Source organism: Falco cherrug, chromosome 2 (genome assembly GCF_023634085.1).
Source record: "Falco cherrug isolate bFalChe1 chromosome 2, bFalChe1.pri, whole genome shotgun sequence".
NCBI lineage: Eukaryota > Metazoa > Chordata > Aves > Falconiformes > Falconidae > Falco > Falco cherrug.
Genome location: NC_073698.1, coordinates 121,771,470 through 121,794,856, shown reverse-complemented (window position 1 = coordinate 121,794,856; position 23,387 = coordinate 121,771,470). Strand labels below are relative to the sequence as shown.

Sequence of the window (23,387 nt, the reverse complement as noted above, 5' to 3'; positions counted from 1 at the left end):
ACACACATATATGTAAAAAAGAATGTGTGCACATTTCAAGTCCTAGCTACCTTTCACAGATCTACTTCCTTGACTCCCCCCCACAAATCTTACCTGGATACAACATCCTCCGCAGCCTGCTCTAAGACAATACCTTGCACCTGCAGTTGTCCTGTCTTTTTAAAGACTCCCAGCAGAAATGGTGAGTTTGTAGCTGAAGATGAAGTCAACTCCATCTTCTGCATATCAAGGTCACCTGGATGAGCTTTTATGTAATTCAAATTATCCACATTGGCACAACACTTTTGAGAAAAATGATACAAAATCTTAGTTCCCAAAAGCATTGGCCAAGCAACTGAACAGTCTGATTTTAGCTAAAGCACAGGTTATTTTTTTTGTGTGGATTTGATTATTTCCTATTCTAGGGAACTTTAATAAAGTATTATCCTGGTCTGTCCATTGGTATATTCAAACAAGACACCTCATTATCTCTGAAACCATTTTGGAAGGGCGGTATGTAGGTATTGCGCTATTAAACAGATTTGGAAGTTTTCTGAATAAGAACCCAAATCTGAACTTCCTCAGAAACTTACAAGGGGGACACAGCAGGATCATCCATACACACAAGTACCATGCTCTGAGTAAGTCTACCCAGTCACAGTGAAAAGGACTGGCTGGAATTTTCCCACTAAAGCATAAATATCTTTTTCAGGCTACACTCAGGAGTAAATATGTGCAATGCAGCTAAGAGATGCCTGTCTTTTTAATGAAATGCAAACATTTTAATCACCACTCATCTTCATACCTACAGACGTTACCCCCAAATAAGTAAATTCATTGCACTCAAGTACAATAAAACACACAAAAAGCAGACAGTAGGACGGCTTAAGCTACACCAAAATCTATCTGAAAACTGAAATTCAAATGACTGCATTGTGGATGCACCTACCTTAACAGAGCTGCACAAAATAATGTAGAACCCCTTTCGATGGTCTCATTTACCCATCAACACAAAAGGAGTGTGTGTATTCCATTAACTCCTGATAACCCTTGGTGGAATTTCAACAAGTTTTGTGCCTATTACCAGTATTTCTCCCATGTGTTCTCAGTGTTTATTCTGGGTGTACACAGAAGGACAGGGAGTACAAGAGATACATTTTAAGCTCTTCAGTCTAAATCCTACTTTTTGACTTCCTGCCTTTCCTAAATATTAAAACAAACAACTCATTTCTTTAAGACCTTTTTACATTTAAAAAGAGTTGGTTGCACTGCTTAATTGTGTTAGCTGAAACACAAACATATGAAAAGGAAAGGTTTTTGTAGGAAAAACATCGAAGAGAAAAAAGAAATCAGATTTCTTCTGGCCTTCCCATCATCACTTAGAGAATTGTTTTGTAGTTACATCATCAGGAAATAAAACACTATCCTCTGAGGACCCCGACTCTTTACAGAAGGGAAAAAAAGGAAGGGTTGTAGTTCATATCACCCTCAGAGGGGTTCAGCAAAACTCACATATTTTGTCATATTAAAAAAAAAATGCAAAAAAGAAAAAGCTCCCTTAGAAGAACTGATTAACGAAGATGACTTGGAATTTAATTTTTCCTTTCTCAAATTCTAGACTGAGAGCTAAGTAGAAAGCATTGTAACTAATCAGCTAGCAGCTTCTAACGACTTCATCACTAGCGAGGGAAAGGAGCTGCCCCAGCCCCAACCCCTGCACGCTGCCGCCAGCCGGGGCCGCCGCGCGTCACCGGGCTCTCCGGGTGCCGGCGGCCGCCGCGCAGCGCCTCACGTGGCGGGGCGGTGACGTCACGCCGCGGCGGGGCGGGCGGGGGCGGGCGGGGGCCGGTCCCGCCCCGCCGGGGCCGCGGGATCCCGCACCGCGCGCGCAGCTCGGCGCCCGCACACGGAGCGGCAGCGGAGCCGGACGCCGCAGGCAGCCGGGCAGGTAAGGGCGGGCGGGGAATCCGCGGGCAAGCACTGGCGCTCCGGGCTTTCTCCACGGAAAGTCGCTTCCAACATCCAGGGGTGAGGGCTGAGAAACAATTCAACCCCCCAGAACAGCACCAGGAGACCTAGAAGATGCCCGATTACTCGGAAGCGGGCTGACTTATTTCAAGCGTTAAAAACTGTATTTTAAACAATTCCTACAGAGCCAACAGATGAGGAATTAATGTAATGTTAAAGACGGAGGTAGTTATGAATGACACACACTTTCCAAATGATCGGATAAAATCATGACTGTATTTAAAGCTGTGGAAAGACTCCAACAGTATTGTAATATATTAGGTAGAGCTACTGCCTCTCTTTATGCTGCATTTATATGCATGTGCTATATATTAGTAGACATGTGTGCACATATGTTTCTAAGCGTTTACTATACTTTTGAACAACTTTTACTGTAGTTTACAGAGGGATGTATAAATTGCCGCAAACATTACTTTGCAATAAGATTATGCTATGTCTGAAAGAAACAATTGTAACTAGTTTACTTACTAACAAACTTTTCAACTCCTACACACTGCTTCCCTCTTCTGTGTCTTGCGTGCAACTGTCAAATCACAGGAGGATAGAACTGTCAGATTTTGATGAAAAAACTTTAAATCCTGGTCACCAAATGATGAAGCTTTCAAAATCAGAATATCCACGGGTGTCTTCGAGGCTTAACTCCACAAGATACTGAACAGTATTGTGATTATTAACTTCAAAAAAACAAAGAATGGCAAACAGCTCTGATGAGGCGCTAAGCACCTTGGAAGATTAGTGTGCTTGTAGTTCACATCTGCGTAGCATACAAAATTACACTGTCCTCTCCTTTGATTAAGGACCAAACCCTGTCAAATCCTTGTTTGTAGGAACAACTGCAATTAAGTCAATTGTACTATCCTACTTGTGAATCTTAACTACTAAGCTTGCTCTCAAGAGTCTTACGTGTAATTTAACATGTTACAACAGTAAGGCTCAAGACCTTCAAACTATAACTCTTTCTAAAAGTTAAAACTTTTTGTTGTATGTTTTCATTTTCCTCAATAAGAAATAAAATCAGCATTAAACTTTGGACAAGGGGTGGGGGGGGGGTGGGGGGTGTCCCCTTCATTTGAGGCTTTAAATTCCGCAAAATCCTTGTTCAAGTATATCTTCAAGAAAAATCACAGCTGATACAATCATATGCATTGCTGTACTGTCAAGCATATGTGGATTTAGGGACCAAGTCAAAATACCATGTGTCAACGTTTTCATGACTTTTTATTTTTTTGCTTTAAACAATAAGAAAAAAAATAACTAGTAATTTTCCACATGCTTTAAAAAATGTAAATATAGAGAGAGACATTTCGTTCCAAAGATAATTCAGGTATTTGTGTATTATTAACCTTGGCATTTTAGATAAAGGTCACATCCACGTTTCCAAGATAAACTTCCTAACTTCCTTGTAACAAGCAAAGTTTACACCTCTGTTGATGCCTTGAGTCTGCCTAGCTATAGAATCAGGGAAGAGGGCACTGTACAGTGTATATATAGAATGAAAAGAATCCTAACAACCAGAACATACCTAAATTCATTGTAGAAAACCAATACCCGAGATCAGTATCCTAAGCCCTTTACCATCCCTTCTGTTTGCTTTTTCTGCCATATCTTGAGCCTCGCAACCTGTGTCCTAGTATTTTAAGATCTCTTCGCTGATAAACAATAACTTGGTTTCCTATGCATGCTGTATCCAGTGGATTTAACACTTAATAAATACATTGTCAAATTATAATGTGGAAAATAGCTACAGTATGAAAAGATGTGTTATGAACCAAAGTTAAGTAACAGACCTCAAAAAATGTGCAGGAATAGAAAGGATAAACTGAAGTCAAAGGACTACAGTATGATGAAGAAAAAATACTCTTTTTTTCTGTATGTAGAAAATGTAGAAATGCTACACATGCAATAAACATATTTTTGATAAAGGCAGTAACTAGAAAAAGCCTACCCATAGGTAAGAGACTATTTCGGCTCCTCCAAATCCAGCGGAGAAGGGAGGTAACATCTACCATTAATTACTGCTTTAGCATATCTAAAGTACCATCTGTACTGTGAATGGTGCTAGGCTAATACGAATGATAACATCTATCAAAAGCCAGAAGAACGCTATTTCCCATAATCAGTCTTCCTTAGATCAAAAGGGAAAAAAATTCTTTGCTTAATACTTACAGGACCAATTTTGCTCTCATTTATACTGGTAAGAGTAAAAAATAACTAGACTGGGGTATAATGATTAAAATGTCTCACTGTCATTTCCCCCCATCCCCCCAGTATTACAGTCCTTAGTTTTATCAGATTTCTTAATAGGGAATTGAGAATATCTAATTTTAAGCAATAAAAATGTTAGCTTGCATCACTTAACAATAAAAGGAGGCAGTAAAGGAAAAGAATTATCACATAATTCAGTCTTCAACAGCTGTACTTCTTCACTTAAATTTTTTATAGTAATTTTTTTACAACAATCCAATGTAAAAAGAAAGCATTTTAGAAACAAATATATCCTCCAGAAATGAAAGACAACTTCCTATCAAACTGCATTGACCCTTTGTTCCTTCCCCGCCATTTCCCTTCCCTCCAGTGACAAACGTCATGTAACTACTGACAGCAGAATTTTTAGAGATTTGATCCAGAAGACCACAGGATATAACTTACACTTGTTTTATTTTCCCCATCAGTACTAGTAAAATCAATTTATTGCTTGATTTTTGCTGAGTAACAGCACTTTCATATTATTTACCTAATACTGTGATGAATTATCACATGTGCCATTGTCATGGGAGAAAAAAACAGCCTGGTTTTACTCTCAGCAACTTTCCCCTTGGCATGGGCAAGTGAGCAGCCACTGCTCCTCTGAATCTCTCCTGCAAACAGCTTCTCTCAAATCCTGGGTGTGACATTACCTGAATACAGTTCATTAAAGAAGCAATTAAAATATCTAAGTCAGAGAATCCTAAGGAGTTTACAATGTAGGAGGCATTCCTTTAAAACCATCCTATAAAATCTTAGTTGTGACTCATTACTAGTTACCCTTAATACTTTAGCCTGTCATCAAGATGATTTGAACTTAGAAACTATGCTGTACCAATAAAAATAAATTATTTTTAATTGCTTAGGCTTTTTTTTCTCATATTGAATTGATCCTGCCATGGCATCCTTGAGGTTTATGTTGAGCTTTTTTGAAGTGGTTGAAAGCTTGGTTAGTTCAGCCATTCACTAAACTGTATTACTCAGCTCCAAGAGGGTAAGAGGCATTGCTTGAAAAACTCTTTTTAAGTTTAGTGCCCAGTCTTGGGATTTAAGTGAAGTAATGTAGATTTTGAGTCGTAACACCTCTCAGTATGTCATGCTGATGTTGAAGTTTGCTGTGTTTCCTATCAGCGAGTCAAAAAAATCACTTTGACTGCATGTCAAGGCACCATGTTACTTTCAGAAGGTCAGTAACAGCAGTCATGCTGATGGACCAATGGAGCACGCTCAGGCATTCACAGCTCACTTTCCTCACATCTTCACAAATTCAACAAAAATATATTTGAAGATCTTCTGTGGCAGTCTGTAACCTCCAGTTAAAAACAGTACAAAACCACCACCTCTCAAACCACTGCCTCCTCACCAGAACAACAGAACTGAGTGACAAGGAAGAGGTGAATGTTTACGCAATGAATGAAGGCTAGCTGAGTGAACACCCAGCAATATCATTGTATAACCCTCATTTAATAATGGAAAGCTTGGGGGTGAAAGTTCAAACCAACCTTGCTAGGCAGTATTTCAACATAACTCAATGTCCTACAACCTCGGTCACTCAAGTTGATAAATGCACGTATTCTCTGTCTGTTGCAGAAGTCACCCCTTCTGCTACAGTTCATTGTGCATATCATGATGATGTAACACAACTGCGTGACTTTAGCCTTGAGCTGGGAATGGGACCTATGAACGACCACCAGAGAGTGGCTGCTGAGGTAAACAAGCAGAACTTGAGCCATTTTGTTTCACACTGCATGCTCATAGAAGCTGAGCAACCAGAGCCCACAACCACCTAGCTGCTCATGCTCAAGCTTCAAAAACCTTTACAGGCATACTTCAGGTAGGGTACACAAAGGTCCAGTGAATGACTGAAAACGTGGATGGAAAAAAACAAAATACATCTGAAAAGAAAAACATTAATCTTGAATACATTTCAGGGATATGAATCACTGCACCAACCAGTTTCCATCGTCCCTTCTAGGCTTTCAAAGGCCTGGGAAGCAACACAACAATTGCAGTTAAAAGACAGGTTAAAGTTCTTAAACATCTGACTTAAACCTAATAATCAAAGCAATTTCTTTCAAATTCATTTCAGAGAGTGGATTTAAATAACTTTGGTCTTTTTTATTGGAGAGACAAAGCTTACATAGTGTTTGCATGGCAACTACTGCAATGAGAGCATAAGAGAAAGAGGAAAAAATGTAAAACCTGAAATGAAGCAGCATGTTGCTGCTACCATGAAAAACACACACAAGACTGGCTGTTTAAAAATGGATAGTAACGCACTCATAAAACTTGCATTTTAACTACATATTGGATTTCAGCACATGAACAAGCCACCTTAGAGAAAGTGTAAGCTGACTGAATTCTGTCAGCTTTTTAAGGATTTAATCAATATTCTGGTAAAATGTGCTTAACTCAGTAATTAAGTCAAATTATCAAGAAATTTAGGGAATTTTATCAACCATTAAGCTTGGCTGACCCAAAGCTAATGTGTACCCATCACATTCACAAACATGATTCTATTCTACATAGCTACACAGAGGTTTCTCAGAAGTAGCCTAATACCACAGTTAGTTTTGTTTTCAGCTTCAAAATGCTCCCCCAGTCAAAGATGTTCTCAACCTCAGCAGAGCTATTCTGTTTCAGATTGCTACCTAGAAAAGAGGAAAGTGAATTACATGAGCCTAATTTCTTTCTCAAATTTTGCTCACTTGAACACGGGGGCTACAACAGCTCCACATCTGCAGTAGCCAACTCCTGTCCTAAATATCTGAAATCTAATGCTGAACATATTAACTTAGATGTAGGAAGGTGGGGGGGGGGGGGGGGAATGCAACTTCAAAGCTGAATAATTTTCATAATTTGCAAAATAGTATGATAGACTCTTTGATGTAAAGAGAAACGTCTTTTCACTAGCAGCCAGTATCATTCCCAGGTTAAATACTGAATTGGCTTCAATGAAAAGGCCACCATGAACCTTGGCAGGCTTAAAACTTCCAAAATACACATTTCAAAAAACCTATCTAATATATAAATGGGTATGTGCATTTGCTTGCATATGGGTAAGCAGAGCAGGAGGATAAAAAGCCTCTGAAGTCAGCAAGTACAGCTTCAATACAGGTCAATTCAAGACAGACAAAATAGACTGCCTATGAGGTTGCTGCAGGGATGACACCAGCCAGAGGACAATGTTCAGGGTTGTGCTAGAAGGTGTACATACTGATTCCCTTTTGGGAAAGCAGCAGACAACAGCTGACAAGAATCTTCAAGTTTACATATTTTGCTAACCCCTACAAAGGAGGGAAGAAAATGTAACATAGTATACAAATGAGCAGCCACTTTGGAAACTGTCTGGTTGCCCTGGTTTTGTTCAATCAGGATTCCCCGGGGGGGGGGGGGGGGGGGGGCGATTAGAATTTGACAAGGCAACAGTTTATAATCTGTAAACGACCCTCTCATACTTAGGCTAACCACAGTTAACCAAACAACTAGCAAGTTCTGTCTAGAGATAATTGTGTCTTTATTTTCACCATTTGAAACCACGTTATAAATTAATTATAAAAGCTAAGATGTATTACATCAGAAACATACTGGGCATGAAAGCATGCTACAGCTCCTTCATTTCCAGAGTGGCTCAGAAAATAGGAAAATATAACCTAAACATCACAGACCATCAGCCAAGAAAAGAGAATCAAATAGGGTGTGTAGCCAAATGCCCCTCAGGCACATAACGATACTGAGTTATAAATCAATTTGGGGTAGAATAATGAGGCAGAGAAGTTTGACTGAATTAACAGTTGTTTGAAGAACAGGGAACTCTTGGAGTCTGAAAGTCTTCATACGAAGGGGCAAGGGAAGCATACATGCACATAGCCCTCCTCTTTCCTAAAAAAGCCTTTTTTCTATGACAGTTTCTGTAAGGCAGAGAAAGAAACTGGAAAACAACTAAAGATGGAAAAAGCAAGTATCTCTCTTGGCTTTAGGAAGACTGTTCAGACCAATTTTAGAAGAGTTTAAGAAACCATTGGTCACAGAATAGCTAGAACTAGTTAAAACCACTTTGTCATCCTGACAGTTTAGGAGTTTTTCCTAAGAAATAGAGAAGCATCTATTTCCCAAAGCAAGCAACAGTTACTCCAGCTGCTGGATGCACACGGCAAGAAGCTACCAGAAAAAAAAAAAAAAAAAAGCAAGCTCCTTCCAGATAAAATGCTTCTAGATACAAACTGTAAATGGCACTTTGAGTGGACATGCGACTAAAGGACCTAATTTTCTTTAATGTTTAAGCAGGGTATTTGATCTTTAACACAGTGAACTACAAAGGCTGCAAAGAAAGGAAAATCTCACTTCAGCACATCATAATCAACAGATCTGAGAGTAAAAGATGTTCTTTTGTTAGACAATTCATCACAGATCAAGAGGCTACTTAAATTACTATTTATTATTTAAATATGTGAATTAAATATATGAAGTAAACCTTGGTTAGAACTATAACCTTTAAAAACATTCTCAGACTATGATCTTTAGCTCTCTGCTGTAGCTTCATACCCTGTAGTCTAAAACAGCATGTGAGTCCTCTTTGAAGAGGATCAGTTTGGAGAAACCATGTAAACTTAAATCCTTAACAAGAGCACCTATGCTAAGGATTAACACACTTTAAACAAACATGCATTGACTTTGCACCTTTAGATAATTCACCAAGTGCTCCCAGGCTGATGTGGCCCCAGGTCCTACTGAGACAAGAGAAAATGCAACTTCCCAACATCCCACACTTCCCCCAAATCTCAACACATTCAGATATAGGAGACATACTGCAAGAAGACATTTAGCAAGATTAGGACAGACAGCAAGAAAGTGAATTATCTCCCAGGGAGCAAGTCCCCAGAACTACAGGGCTTCAATACCCAGAAGCAATTTGTAAACCACTGGAAGTAAGTTTTAATACAATTTCTGAAGGTCACATACTGCAAAACAGGAAACTAGCGCCATTCTTCATCATTTGTCGCTTCAAAGCCATCTTTAGCTAGTTAACCATGCTGCAGTGCATTGCCTCTCACCTGCATCCTCCAAGATGAAGTGCTGGCCAAGTCAGTCTTAGAGAAAATGGACACTCTCACATTATCAGGTCTACAGGAAGAAGATGCGTATTTAGCTTCAAAGTGAAATCTCTGTTTGACATTACTGTTATTACTGCTGTTATTACTTCCAGTCTTGGCTACTGGAAAAAGGTGCAACTGTATCAGCAGACCTAATTAAAGTCTTTTGCCCATTTGGAAATCCCCAACTATACTGCTTCATACAACCTTGCAACAAAGAAAATTTAAGTTATCTCAGCTAAATTTGCAGTAACAATTAAGGGTCATGTTTTCTGTCAAAAAAAAGGAACAGGGTGCTGCCCAAGCCCAGTCTTCAAACACTCCTTATTATACACATACACAGAGCTACTTCTGGAAGTATGCACACCAGAAAAAGGGCTTACTTTTTGTCTTAGGATATACATATATGGTAAGGATTTTATGGGTATGAACAGGACCCTCACGTAGCCACAGAACTTCATCCTTCTGCACAGGAGTGACCCCACCCACATGATACCTGAGAAATGTTTGTCTAATTGTTTTTAAGTAGCCCCATTCCTCCAAATGATGGCAAACTCAAGTCTTCCCAGATAGTCCCATTCAGTACTATAGTACCTTTATTTAACTTAAAATGTTTAATCTGTGTGGTTCTAATCACAATTTCATCACAAATTGTTGTCATGTGCATTGAGCTTGTGGAGAACACACTGAAGTTTGCAGCCAACTTCCACCTCTAAAAGCAAGTGGACACTGTATGCCTGAGCAGCTTATCCAGGACTGGCAGCAACAAGGATGCCACCAGTTCAACAGAGGAAGTGCACGTGGCATTATGGAAAGTTCTAAATTTTACCACTGCTGGTGATGAATATACAAATAAGGTCGTGGTTAGCATAAGAGATAGGCATAGCACCTTTCTGCCCATGGATGAAAGTGTGGCCCCAGACATTTATTTATATATAAAATGCGTGTTAAAATTGTTTTAGAGAACATCTAGTTCCTGTAAATGTTATGGGAAAATGACATTTATGACTAACCAGTCTCCTCTGAGTAACATGATGTGTTTTTGTTGGCTGAGTGCCATTTTCTGTCATACCAAAAATATTAACTAAATGAAGTTAAAAAAAGGTTGTATGAATCTGATCCTTGCACAGTTATGCCCAGTTCTGGTCAAGACAGCAGCACTAGCACTGCCCCAGGTAAATCAGGTACTAGAAAAGCACCTATTTTCCCAAATGCCCCCCCAGAAAAAAAAGCATCCATAAAAGACATCCACTTTGAACCTACACACTATGATGTTATATACAGAATAATAAAAAAAAAGCACAATCAGAATACATACAGGATTTATCTACGGGAATGGCTTAAAGAAATAGAAAACTCAGGACTGTTCTCTTAATCTAAACCAAGTATTATTAAACTAAGATGATTTAAGGGTTACAAAATTACACAGAACTGAAGCAACTGACACATTCAGGGAATCAGAACTTCTGCAAACACCTCAGTCATTTGAAGGATGCAGATTAAATACCCAAGACAAAAACTCAGCCCTCCAACTATTCCATCAACAGTAAACACAGCATGGCAGTGGAAACTAAGTAGTATTTGCCTCATACAAACCAAACAGACATGGCTGGGGTAATCAGTGCTAGTAACAGCCTGACCAGAGATTTCCAGAACTTGGCCAAGCTGCATTCCCTCGTTTTTGCCTAATCTTCCCACAAGGAATGAGGGGGGAAGGCAGCCAGGGCTCTAAAAAACACTTTCCAGGAGCTCAGTTAACTCCTGCTACAATTTTTCACTTGCTAAATCCTAGCAGTAGGCTGCAATGGTAAGGATTACCAATATTAACACTTTGAACGGGCAAGGCAAACACATCCACCTGCCCATGGAGGGGAAAAAAAAAAAAAGGAAAATCACTGTCCTGTTTACCTCCGTAGTACAGAGTGTTTTATAACACCTGTGATTTTAAAAACAGCTCAATAACTGCGGTCAAGCAATAATGTTCTAGCAGGAATTCTTAAAGTATACATTTAAGACAAAACCCAGGTTCATAATAAAGACAAAGGATTTCTCCCATCAATTTAACTTCTTGTGATGTGATGTCAAGTATCAAATCATCAAATGCCATAATTTCAATGACACAGTCATATAAAAATCATAAATTATAAAAAGCAGTAGTTGTCTTGGTTTATTTTGCATAGCTACCATACTATTAACACCCCTTTGGGTTAATACTAATTCTCAAAATAATCTGTTACAGCAAGTCAGCAATGCTTTTCCGTTTTAATAAATCTGAAGTGTAGGCACAAAATTTTACTTGTTAAAGATGAAGAAAATACAAAAGCAGGGCCTGGATTAGTAACTGAGAAGTTATGCCTCAGCCTTGTTGCTTTGACCCCTATACCAGATCTCTTGTGTTTCATCTTTCCATTTCCTTCTGAAACCTTTCCATCTGTAAAACTATAATTTCCTGGCTGACGTAAATTTGAAGAGTTCCAAATTCTGGTGTTGCATCTGAAATTACTTGCTTTATTTCTGACTTTACAAGCAGTGTGGAGAGAGGGTGAGAGAGACAGAGAGAAGGCTAAGGAATTAATCTGCACTGTGGTAATACAAAAAAATCTCAACTAACAAACCCCAAGTCTTATTCCCATGAGCCAGTGAAGTTATTGATGCATTTCGATTCAGAACACAGAGGATTAACAGTCATGCTACATGCACAATTATATGCCACTGAAACACAAACAGTAATAGATACTGATTTTAAAGAATACCTGAAATAGCTGTTAAATCTAGAAAGAGGGAAGAAAAAAGAAGAGTGCATCTCAAAAACAGTGACACTAAGCCCAGCTCACAATTCATTGCGCCATGTTTTCTAGTAGCTGAACTCTGGGACCCAGAGTTTTTAAGGCTAAATGAAAGTAATGCACATGCATATTGTGGTCTTGTCAGGTTAGCGCTCATTTACAACTGTTTTTCAGGATATGCAGTCAAGGACAAAAAAAAATGAAAACAAAACAAAACCATGCCAACAATTTAACAGGATAGCAGCTTCTTCATTGCCACCTAAAAATCCTGCACTTTCCTATCAATCCCAGACATTGTGGATGGCTACCATTACAAGATTATAAGTGAACAGACAATTAATAACTATCACCTTGAACATTTGAACAGTTACTGCCCAGAAAGCATTAATACTTTTTACACAGGACTGTTGTTTTGATAGGTGATTTCTAAGAACATCTAGATACAGAAAGACTATATAATTCAAGACAGAAAATTATTTCCTTAAACTGAGATTTCATGAGAAAATACTGAATTTTAGCCCTGAATTAAAATTAGTCCAACTAGAAATGAATGTTAATTCAGTCTTAAATCTTAAATTAACCAAAATAAATTCGTTAAAAATTTCTCATACCATTTACTGTCACCAGATTTGCACAGGATTTTGTAACATTTATAAGTGTCAGTATCCCTGTATCACCAGGAAGAATTTTCAGCAACAGAGTAGTTGTGAAATCATGGTCACAAGCAATATTACTGTTCCAGATGAATTATTTTTTAAAAGAATATATTATCTGTGTATGTTTACTCAGCATCGAAGCTAAACGCATTTCATTATCCATCAGAAATTTTGCCTGTTAACCCATAATTGGCAACACCATTCATCACATACAACTTTTATTAAGACCTGTAAAGCAAGTCAGCATTTTAAGCATCAGATAAAACAATAATTACTGTGTGGTAGTCTGTGGAGTAATAAGCTGAACTCACACACCCTCTCATTAAAAATCCTCATTTTATAAAATATATTTCCTTCTCAGGAAATTTGCCTTACACACAATAACTTGTAGTTCAGAGACACCATTTGTGGAAGTTTGCATTCCCACTATAAATTAATGATTCAAAGTATACATATGTAAATAATATACTGGAAAACAAATTTTAAAATAAGTGTTCGCATTCTGTTGGGAAGTGCTGACTGATTCAGATAATGCCAACAGATTACACAACAGCTATGGTATGTTGTTGCTGCTGTAATTTCAAAGGCTTTTGACTTTATGACAGGGGGAAAAAAGAAACATTAATAAAGATAACAGAGCACCATAAAAGTAGCTATAACATATGTCTTCATAAAAACTGCACATCAATAAGTAGAATTGTAAGCAAAGAAAAAAAAAATGCATAGCCACCCTAAGATCAGAAACTCATTTTAATAAATCCAAAATTTTGCAATAAACTGTGGAAGGCACAGACAGACTGGCTTTCTTCTGAAAATAAGTATTTAACTGCATTGGTGTCAAAAATTACAACAACTTGTAAGACTTAGCAGAAATGATGAAGCATGTTTCTTCTCTTATTAAAGGCCAGACCATGGCTTATTACTAACTGGGAAGAATGCCTGAGACTAAAGAGGCATGACTTCATCTACATTTAAAAGCTTTCAAGCTTAGTGTTTTTATTTGCATTGTACAGGGGAAAATTCAAGCACATGTCCAAAAACTTTCAAAGAAAGTCTCCCTCATGTTATAACCTGCAGAATCTCTAGAAAGCCACATCTTTTACAGAGGGAATCGTGAAAGAACATGAGCTAGATTAAAATATATAATGTTATAGTTTACAAAAAAAAAAAAAAAAAAAAAAGAAAAGTCAGACATTCAAAGTCTCTGTCATTTCTGCAGAATGATCTGATAAAAATAAAGATATTGCTAAGGTGTATATTAAAATCTCCTGAATACTTTGGTGGAAGGAATGATAAAAGTACAGCTTTACAAACCAACACCTATTTCACTTGCATCCATACAGAATGCAGCCTTTTCTAAAGCTGTCATTACAAGATTGCTTAAACAACAACAACAAAATAATATTTTTTATTCTTATGATTTTAAGAATAATGATTCATTCCAGAATAAACTAAAAAATTTTAAAAATAAGTGTCTTGCAATCTCAGTGTCCCATGCTTTCTTTGTTTTCCCTGAAACTCAAAGGAAAAGCCACTCCCTTAGAATCCTAAAAATAGAAGTTAAACAAAGTCTATACCATAAAGGTCCCCCCATGACACCAGAAAACCCCACTTAAGGACAAAATGGTATCACATGACACCAAGACAATGAACTGCTTTAGGAGTCCCCACATCTAGCAGGGAAAACATAGTCATCATGTTGCTTAATATAATGTAGTGTAGCCGAAGCTATACATATTAAAAAAAATACCTGGAAAACAAGACAATCCCATTGAATGCATGGTATTGACACCAAGAAGCTTTAGTATGCATACAGAGGAAATTGATTACAATGAGCAGAGGAGAGCAGACACAAAACTATCTCTTTAAGGAAATAAAAAAGCAGGCGACTGGTATTGCAAACAACTAAGATAGTAAGCCACAATTAAGCAGTTATAAATAACAGAAGCTCTGAAGAAAAAGTAGTAAGACACTGCCCTGATTCTGCTTAATTACCTAACATTCATGTTCATTAAAACAGTTTCCAATGCCTGTTTTTGCTGGCCTGGATTCAGAATGGGTTCTTGTAGTCCTATGAAGTCAACTGCTTGGAATTATCTGTGAAAGCTTTGACTAAATGATATACCTACCTTTGCCTAATATGAAATTACATGATCATGAAATTCAACTGGAAATGAAAACAATAAAAATATTTTATTGGCTAGGGAACTGCCTGTTCAGGATTTAAAAAAAAAAAAAAGTATGCCAACTTTTTTTTGACCTTTGCATATTTTTGGTAAAATTACTCTCTCAAATACTCTGGATACTCTGACTTAAAAGTATGCAAAATATCACAAAGTGCTTTTAGCAGTTACAGCACTTCTGCAATTGAACGTGTGATTCACCTTAATTCAAATTATATACATAATCAAGCCCTGACCTGCAGAAGCCAGGTTCCCCAAGAAAAGCTGACCAAAACCAAGCAATGATTTTTTTCAAAAAACCCAAAGAAACAAAAAAAAACCAACATCAAAAAACTCAAATATTTTTGGGTCCTCTCTCATTCCAAAGTGCACGTGTGCAGACACAATTGCTGTGATGTACTGAAGCATGAAACGGGAATTCAGCAGCCAAGGAAAAATTCTTTTGCAAATACTAATGGACTCTCAGCTGACTTCTTACAATATCAATCTCAACTCTGTCCAAGAAATTATTATCTATTCAGTACTGTTGAGGGCATTTTCTGTATAGGAATACATGAATAAGCATACAGTTATGAAAAACAAGTGCAAAAACTTATTTAACTACACAATATTAAATAAAGATCCCATGCCTAATACATCCCTTTTTATCTTTTCAGAAACATTAAAATCCTTTAACTCACTGCTTCTACACTATGCTCTGTAACTAAAGTTCAATGGAATGATTTTATAGAAGTATTTTTTAAAAAAGATATATATCTCAGGGGTTAGAAATATTTACTTGTATTCCTGTTTGGATTTTAAAACTGTATTTTATCTTTTGAATGAAGGAAACAATTTTAAATAGCCTAAAGTCTTTTGGCATAACCAAAGAAATGGAATCTCTTGAAAATCCTTCTCAGTTTATACAATTATCCAGGTCTGATGCCAGCAATTAAGGCAATTTCATTCAAATAAGCCTTGCAACACAAACTTGATCAGAGATTGGGTTAGACTGCCTCACTCAAGCACTCAGTTTAGGCTGGAACCTCAAGTGCTTTGCTGAAGCAGATCTTTAGCATTCCAGATAGCTTGAGAAAGGAAGTTATAAAAGGAAAAGAAAAAAAAAAAAAAGAGAGAAGACAGAAAAAATACAAATAGTGCATACAATGATAACCACTGGAAGAACTGCTGGGATTGTTCACTCAAACATTTGTTAACCTATTTTATTTACTATTTATACACAATTATCTTACCTGCATTGTAAAAATTATAGTGTCCCTGTGAAAATTACAAATGTTTGTTAATATTTCATGTAAAACTTTTCTTTCTAAAGCAATTTAAGGGACATCGCTCATTGTAGCATTACACTTTCATTTGGCCAGACAGGTATCAACTAGTTAATACAGAAGTGTTGGGTAAAACACTGATTGATTTTGGTATTAAGAACCTCAGCTAAATTTGCCTTACAAAAATGGATTACCGTGAAGCAAGCTAAAACTACTCAAATGCTAGTAAGCCCAAGTCTATTTTAACAGTATTAATATAAGATGTCTTAACTTCATGCACACACAAAAACTGAGTTCATTCCAAATGAAATTGTTAGTTATGCTTCTGTTATGGTTTTATATCTATGGCAACAGTAAATCATCAATTGAACTTCACTGCTAAAGCATTTAGAGACAAGGGTGGGGAAAGAAGAGAGATTTTTACACTAAAAATCTCAAAGTAGCACTGAAAGTGGACAAAAGTTTATACACCAAGACGACAGTAAAAAGCTGCCTTTGAAGATGGTGCCGTCTTCTTTCTCCGCATTTATTGTTCTGTCAACCAGCAGCACTCCTTCAAGCTCATTTCACAAACCTTTCCCTCTCTACTCCTACTTTTCATCTTTTTTCCCCATTATGTTAATCGATTGTTGTAAAGAATCTGGGGCTGCTTTAAGTCTTTGATATCAACTTCGTTTATTGCTACTTCCCGTTCTGTCAATTCTTCATATAAAGCATTTCATTACATTCAATATAGCGCAACTTGCGCACTAAAATAAAAACAGTGAGGATGGTGAAGAAATTTTGCAAGAAATTTCAGTCGCAGACTTCTATATAACATCACCATTAAATGAGATAAGTCTAACGGATAGCTGTAGAATGGCAGGGATGACTTCTCTCTGTGCAGGAAAACTACAATGCTGCCAAGAGGGATGCTGCTGAGGCAGCCTATTAAATGCCCAGAAATCTATGTCTCCAGTCAGTCAACAGCTAATAAAGAGCTGTGCAAAGGAGGCCACTATCTAAGCTCTTCCTGAACTAAAGGACGGTTGCAACAGGAACTTGTCCACAGAAAGCTGTAAAGACTCACCACTTGGACAAGGGCATCACAGTAGTGACCAGAGACAAATGTAGGACAGAAATCTTAAGTTTCAGCAGCAACTTCAAGAGGGTCATCGTCACATTTCAGAGGGGGAAAAAACAAACTAAACAAAAAAAACCCTCTAGACAAACAAAAAGAAAGCAAGGGGCCTCAGCTACTGAGCCCTAAAGCAGTCATTTTGTGTAAGTACAGTCCTGATACACAACCCTTTTCGTGATTTACACAACTGGATACGTACCATACATATCAGCAACAGCAAAAACATACAAATTCTAATACTTTATTGCTTCAACCTAGGCTTTACAGATTTTTATTTAATACCAGAATATACTTAAAGGTTGGCTGTGGGAAAAAATTTAACTGAAAGGAGGAAAATGTGCTGGCCAAACCTAGTCATACCTCAGACCAACTCTACAAATCTCTCCCTGACAAAGAAAAGCCTACAGAAAAATCCAATTATCGGAGGTATTCGGTGATTTTTTAGGATCTTACATAAACAAATGCACAACCTTATCCCAAGTCTATATCAAATTAAGTATGTTGCATCTCAGTAATGTGAGTACTAACATAAATTTGTAATACTAATTTTGGAAAACCATTATGAATACCTTCAAGGAATCATGTAAAAGCACGGTTGCACTTAGGTGTACCTGCAAGTTTTGGATATAAGACCAAATCCAAGCCTAACAGACAGCAAGATGGTTGGGCTCTCTTAAGTTCAAAAGACACAACCTGAACACCTGTTTATCTGCTGACTGCATTTTTTTTGTGTGCATACCATACAAGGTCACAAGGCCTGCATTTTCACTGAGGACAGACTTACCTACAATGTTTAATTTTGCTCTAATGTGCTGCTTAGAAATTCACATTAGGCAGCCTGACTAACTGCCTAGCGTGGCTACATTTCCTTCACATACTTTAACATCCACAAGGTTTAATCACAAAATATCGTAAAACATCAGGATGCTTTATAAGTAACTTAAATTTATTAGGAGGTTTACGATGCTGTAAATTATACCTGCCCTTGAGGGTTGCACTGATTTAATTTATCAACCACTATGATAATCACATCTCTTAAAAAGAAAAATACCAAAGCCTTGCATGCACATACCTAGCCTCAGCAAACAGCCAAGATCAGTGTTGTTCTAGCGCAGAATACCAAGAAGTTGTATTGCACTAATACCTGTCAAAAGCTGAAAATGTAACCTAAGATATGTAATTACGGAAGTTACTCAGTCTAAATGATCATACTTAAGTGCCCATTACAAAAGAACTTCTGAGTAGAAAGTAAGGCCTGTGAGCACTTCCTCATGATGCCACAAGGACAGATCTGCTTATAGTTACAAGTGGGTGTTTATGCATACCTGGTAGAGATGTCACAGTATTTCAAATGTGTTTTTAAATGCCCATTAAAATGACTACAAAATACAGTATTATTTCCTCCCACAGACTGAAAAAGCTTCTTGAACAAGAAACAGCACATCAGGCAAAAAAAGAAAAGGAAAGCAGCAAGAAAATAGCTAAACTGAAAGAAGAACTGACTAAACTGAAATCCTTTGCTTTAATGGTGGTGGATGAACAGCAAAGACTCACTGAACAGTTGAACCAACAAAGTCAAAAAATTCAAGAATTAACCATTTCTGCAGAACAAGCACATGAGAAGCTGGCTTTCGCTGAAGCCAAAGTTCAAGAAGAGAAGCAGAGAGCCAGCAGGCTGGAGGCTGAACTTCAAGCCCAAAGCAGTAAGATTTCCCAAGACCAAGAGGCAATGATGGCCAAACTAACTAATGAAGACTGTCAGAATCGTCAGCTTCGGTTAAAATTAACTGCTCTCAGCCGACAAATCGATGAGCTGGAAGAGACCAATAAGTCTTTACGAAGAGCAGAAGAAGAACTGCAAGACCTAAGGGATAAGATAAATAAGGGAGAGTGTGGGAACACCATGCTTATGACCGAAGTAGAAGAACTACGGAAACGACTGCTAGAGATGGAAGGAAAAGATGAAGAGCTCATAAAAATGGAAGATCAGTGCACAGAACTTAATAGAAAGTTAGAAAAAGAAGCATCACAGAGCACGAACCTTAAAGGGGAAGTTGACAAACTTAACAAAAGAATTATGGAGCTGGAGAAATTAGAAGATGCTTTCAACAAGAGCAAACAGGAATGTTACTCCATGAAGTGCAACCTAGAAAGAGAAAAAATGTTAACAAAGCAGTTGTCCCATGAGCTGGATGGCTTAAAAGCTAGAGTTGGTGAGCTTGAAGCAATTGAAAGCAAGTTAGAAAAAACTGAGTTTACACTTAAGGAAGATTTAACAAAGCTGAAGAGTCTAACCGTGATGCTTGTGGATGACAGAAAAACTATGGGTGAAAAAATAAAGCAAACAGAAGAAAAGCTGCAAGCTGCAACTTCTCAGCTTCAGGTGGAACAAAATAAAGTGATGTCCGTTACAGAAAAACTAATTGAGGAAAGTAAAAAGGCACTGAAATCAAAATCTGATGCAGAGGAAAAAATGTCCAGTGTTACAAAAGAAAGAGATGAACTGAAAAACAAACTCAAAGCAGAAGAGGAGAAAGGAAGTGATCTTGTTTCCAAAGTGAATATTTTAAGAAAGAGACTTCAGTCACTGGAAGCTGTTGAAAAAGAGTTTCTGAAAAATAAAATCAAGGAGAGTACTAAATCCAGCACCTCCTTGCAGCAGGAAAACAACAAAATCAAAGAGCTTTCTCAAGAAGTTGAGAGACTTAAGCAGAAGCTGAAAGAAATGAAGGCCATAGAAGATGATCTTATGAAAACTGAAGATGAATTTGAGTCTTTAGAACGAAGATATGCCAACGAACGGGACAGAGCCAAGCTCCTATCAGAGGAACTGGAAGCTGTGAAAATGGAAGTGGCGAGGTATAAATCAACAGAAAAGGCAGAGCACAGTGAAGAGCAGCGCCTTTTTAAGAAGCTCAGAGAAGAGGAAGCTAAATCAAGTCACCTTTCCAGAGAAGTAGATGCACTGAAAGAGAAAATTCATGAATACATGGCAACAGAAGACCTGATCTCTCACCTCCGAGGCGATCAGAGTGTCTTACAGAAAAAACTTCTCCAGCAAGAAAACAAGAACAGGGAGTTAACAAGAGAAATGGAAAGCCTCACAAAAGAACTGGAGAGATACAGACGCTTAAGCAAGAACTTCAGGCCTGGTCTCAATGGAAGGAGAATTTCTGACTTGCAAGTTTTTTCTAAAGAAGTCCAGACAGATCCAGCAGACAATGAACCACCTGATTATAAAACCCTCATGCCTTTAGAGCAAACAGTCATAAATGGGCAACTGTACGAAGACAGTGATAATGAGGACAAAGGCAACAACGAGGAAGAATTAAAGGTGTCTTTCAAAAGCAACCCATCCATTGCAAATGTCGTGAACAAAAAATTATGGATCCCTTGGATGAAGTCCAAAGACAGCCATCCTCAAAATGGAAAGATTCATACAAAGCAAAATGGTAACTGCACACAGACCGGAGACCTAGTGCTAAGCCATACACCTGGCCAACCTCTTCACATAAAAGTAACTCCAGACCATGGACAGAACACAGCAACGCTTGAAATAACTAGTCCTACCACTGAAAGTCCTCACTCCTACACAAGCACAGCAGTTATACCCAACTGTGGCACTCCCAAGCAAAGAATAACCATTATTCAAAATGCCTCCTTAACACCTGTAAAATCAAAAGCAGCAGAAGGTTATATGAGCCCAGAACAAGTAATTTCTCCTATTACTATGGCTACTTTTACAAGGTCTCAAACTCCTGAATCATGTGGTTCTTTAACTCCTGAAAGAACAATGTCCCCTTTGGCTTTACCAGGCTCAAGTTCTCAGGAACAAATACTCTCCTCAGAGCCTTTGGAAACGGGAGCCAAGCATGCTGTTTTTAGAGTATCCCCAGACAGGCAGTCATCATGGCACTTTCAGAGATCTAACAGTACGGGATCAAGTGTAATAACTACTGAGGATAACAAAATCCACATCCACTTAGGAAGTCCTTACGTCCAAGCTCTCACCAATTCCAAGCCCATCAGCCCTTGTAATCAGGTGCAAGACAACAGAACTCCAACACTAGCTAATGGCCTACCCAGTAAGCCCACCAATAAAATCACCAGCAGTATTACTATCACACCAACAGCCACTCCTCTCCCACGGCAATCACAAATTACAGTAAGTAATGTCTATAACTGACCCTCATCCGTGCTGACATCCCTACCAGCAACCCATCCTGTTTTTCATCCCAGCAAGAATTATTTGGAACAGCCTCTTTACTTTGGGAGAGATCTGTGCATGAACTATACAACAGTATATGGAACTAACGTTAAGTTTTGCCTGCTTAGTGTTATCAAGTGTGCACTTACTGTATATCTTCTCATTGAATACAGTTATGTAAAATGTTTAGTCTTGCACTTGTATAAATGCATCTTTATGTATTTCCATTTTCAAAATAACTCACACTACTTTTGACTGCAACTTGCCTTGGTAAAATATTTTAACATTACAAAAACAGTAAATAATTGATTATTTTTATCATTGCTTGCAGAATAGTTGTTTGCTGTGTGTATTTTGTATTTTTTTGCATGTACGGTAGAATTTGAATTAAGCCATAATATTGCCTGCTAACTTCAGGTAAGACTTGATTCATTATCTTCCCTGCTATTTCCCAACTCCTCCTAGCCCTTTCATTTCAGATAATTACCAGTACGACACACACAAACACTCAAAATATTATGTAGCGTATCTTATTATAAGTTTATGATGCTTACATGATATGTTCCAGAGCACAATCTCCACTTTTCCTTACCATCTTTTTTACACTGTTTGGTTAAAAATCTTTTTACACCCCTTCTGTAAACCTTCCTTGTTAAGTGAGTTCAGAAGCTTGTACCACAAAATTACTCTCCCCAAAGAAACCATTTTTTCCCAATACAACAGAAAAACTGCTTTCATTTAGGCACACTGTCAAACAATAAACAGCAACACTTAACATTCCTAAAGAATAACTCAGAATGAATTCACACAATATTGAAATTTCATCTAAGCTCCTAGCCATCAGTTCAACATATAATATACATCACACAGGTACACTGAAGAAGAAACAAGGCTAGCAAACTGTGGCATACCTTCATGTTTTCACATAACAGGCAGAGAAAGCCTGACAGAAGCATTAAGAGCATAGTACTAGACCAACTCTCCAAACATGTAGCCTCTAGCACTAGGATACATAGGAGTACCATACAGAGTAGACAAACAGGTTAAGCTATTTCAATGAATACAGTATCAGTGCCTAAGAAAAGGACAGAAATGTAAGCAATTCTGTCCTTTACATGTACCAAGTAGTCAATCCTAACCTCTCAGAGAATAATGCTAGTAATGGACCAACTTCACGCTGAACGTGAATCAGCCCAAAAGGCCTGGACTGCACTTTCAAATGTCTCTTTTTCTCAAAAACTAAACTGCAAATGTAGATCGGAACTGTTGTTCCGAATTCCAAAAAGTTAAATGCCTATGTGTCTTAAGCTTTTTTTTTCCCCCCGCTTTTTTCGGGGGGGGGGGGGGCAGGGGGGTGTCTGTGTGTGTGGATTATTTTTTATATAATTCACCCTCCTTATCAACAAGGAAGTTTGCAAGAAATCAGAAAGTCCCTATTCACTAAACACTTATCTTTATTCAGCTTACATTATCTAGAGAAGAAAATATAATTTCTGTGCTATAGCTGAGCAACTGATTCAGCAAAGGACTTCGGCACATGCTTTCACAAAACAAGGGAACTTTTATAATTTTAAGTCCTTTTGATGGACAGGAATCTAAATGGTTACAACTGTAGGTAGTAACTGATTTTAGAAGAAACAGATTCTATTGAAAAGCAAAGCCCACCACCCATACACACTTTTTCTCAGTAAAATTAACAATGGGAAAAAAAGATATTAAATTATAAGATATGAGATAGAAATGGAAATAACAAATGTATTACAGTTGAGCAGTGGCAAATTTTAAAAAGAAAAAACGTGGACCTACACAAGCCTAGCTTAAAAAAA

General features: G+C 37.7%; 2 protein-coding genes across 2 annotated transcripts in view; one reads left to right on the top strand and one right to left on the bottom strand.

The window, feature by feature from the left end:
• Positions 1 to 23,387, bottom strand: part of CMSS1 (cms1 ribosomal small subunit homolog) — a 236,724-nt gene that overhangs the window by 198,793 nt on the left and 14,544 nt on the right. The gene's annotated exons all lie outside the window — the stretch shown is intronic.
• FILIP1L (filamin A interacting protein 1 like) lies at positions 1,786 to 21,879 on the top strand. The gene is made up of 2 exons (XM_055702025.1): positions 1,786 to 1,927; positions 18,765 to 21,879. Exon 2 carries the CDS (start codon positions 18,880 to 18,882, stop codon positions 21,538 to 21,540), a length of 2,661 nt encoding a protein of 886 aa, XP_055558000.1. The 5' UTR covers positions 1,786 to 1,927; positions 18,765 to 18,879; the 3' UTR covers positions 21,541 to 21,879.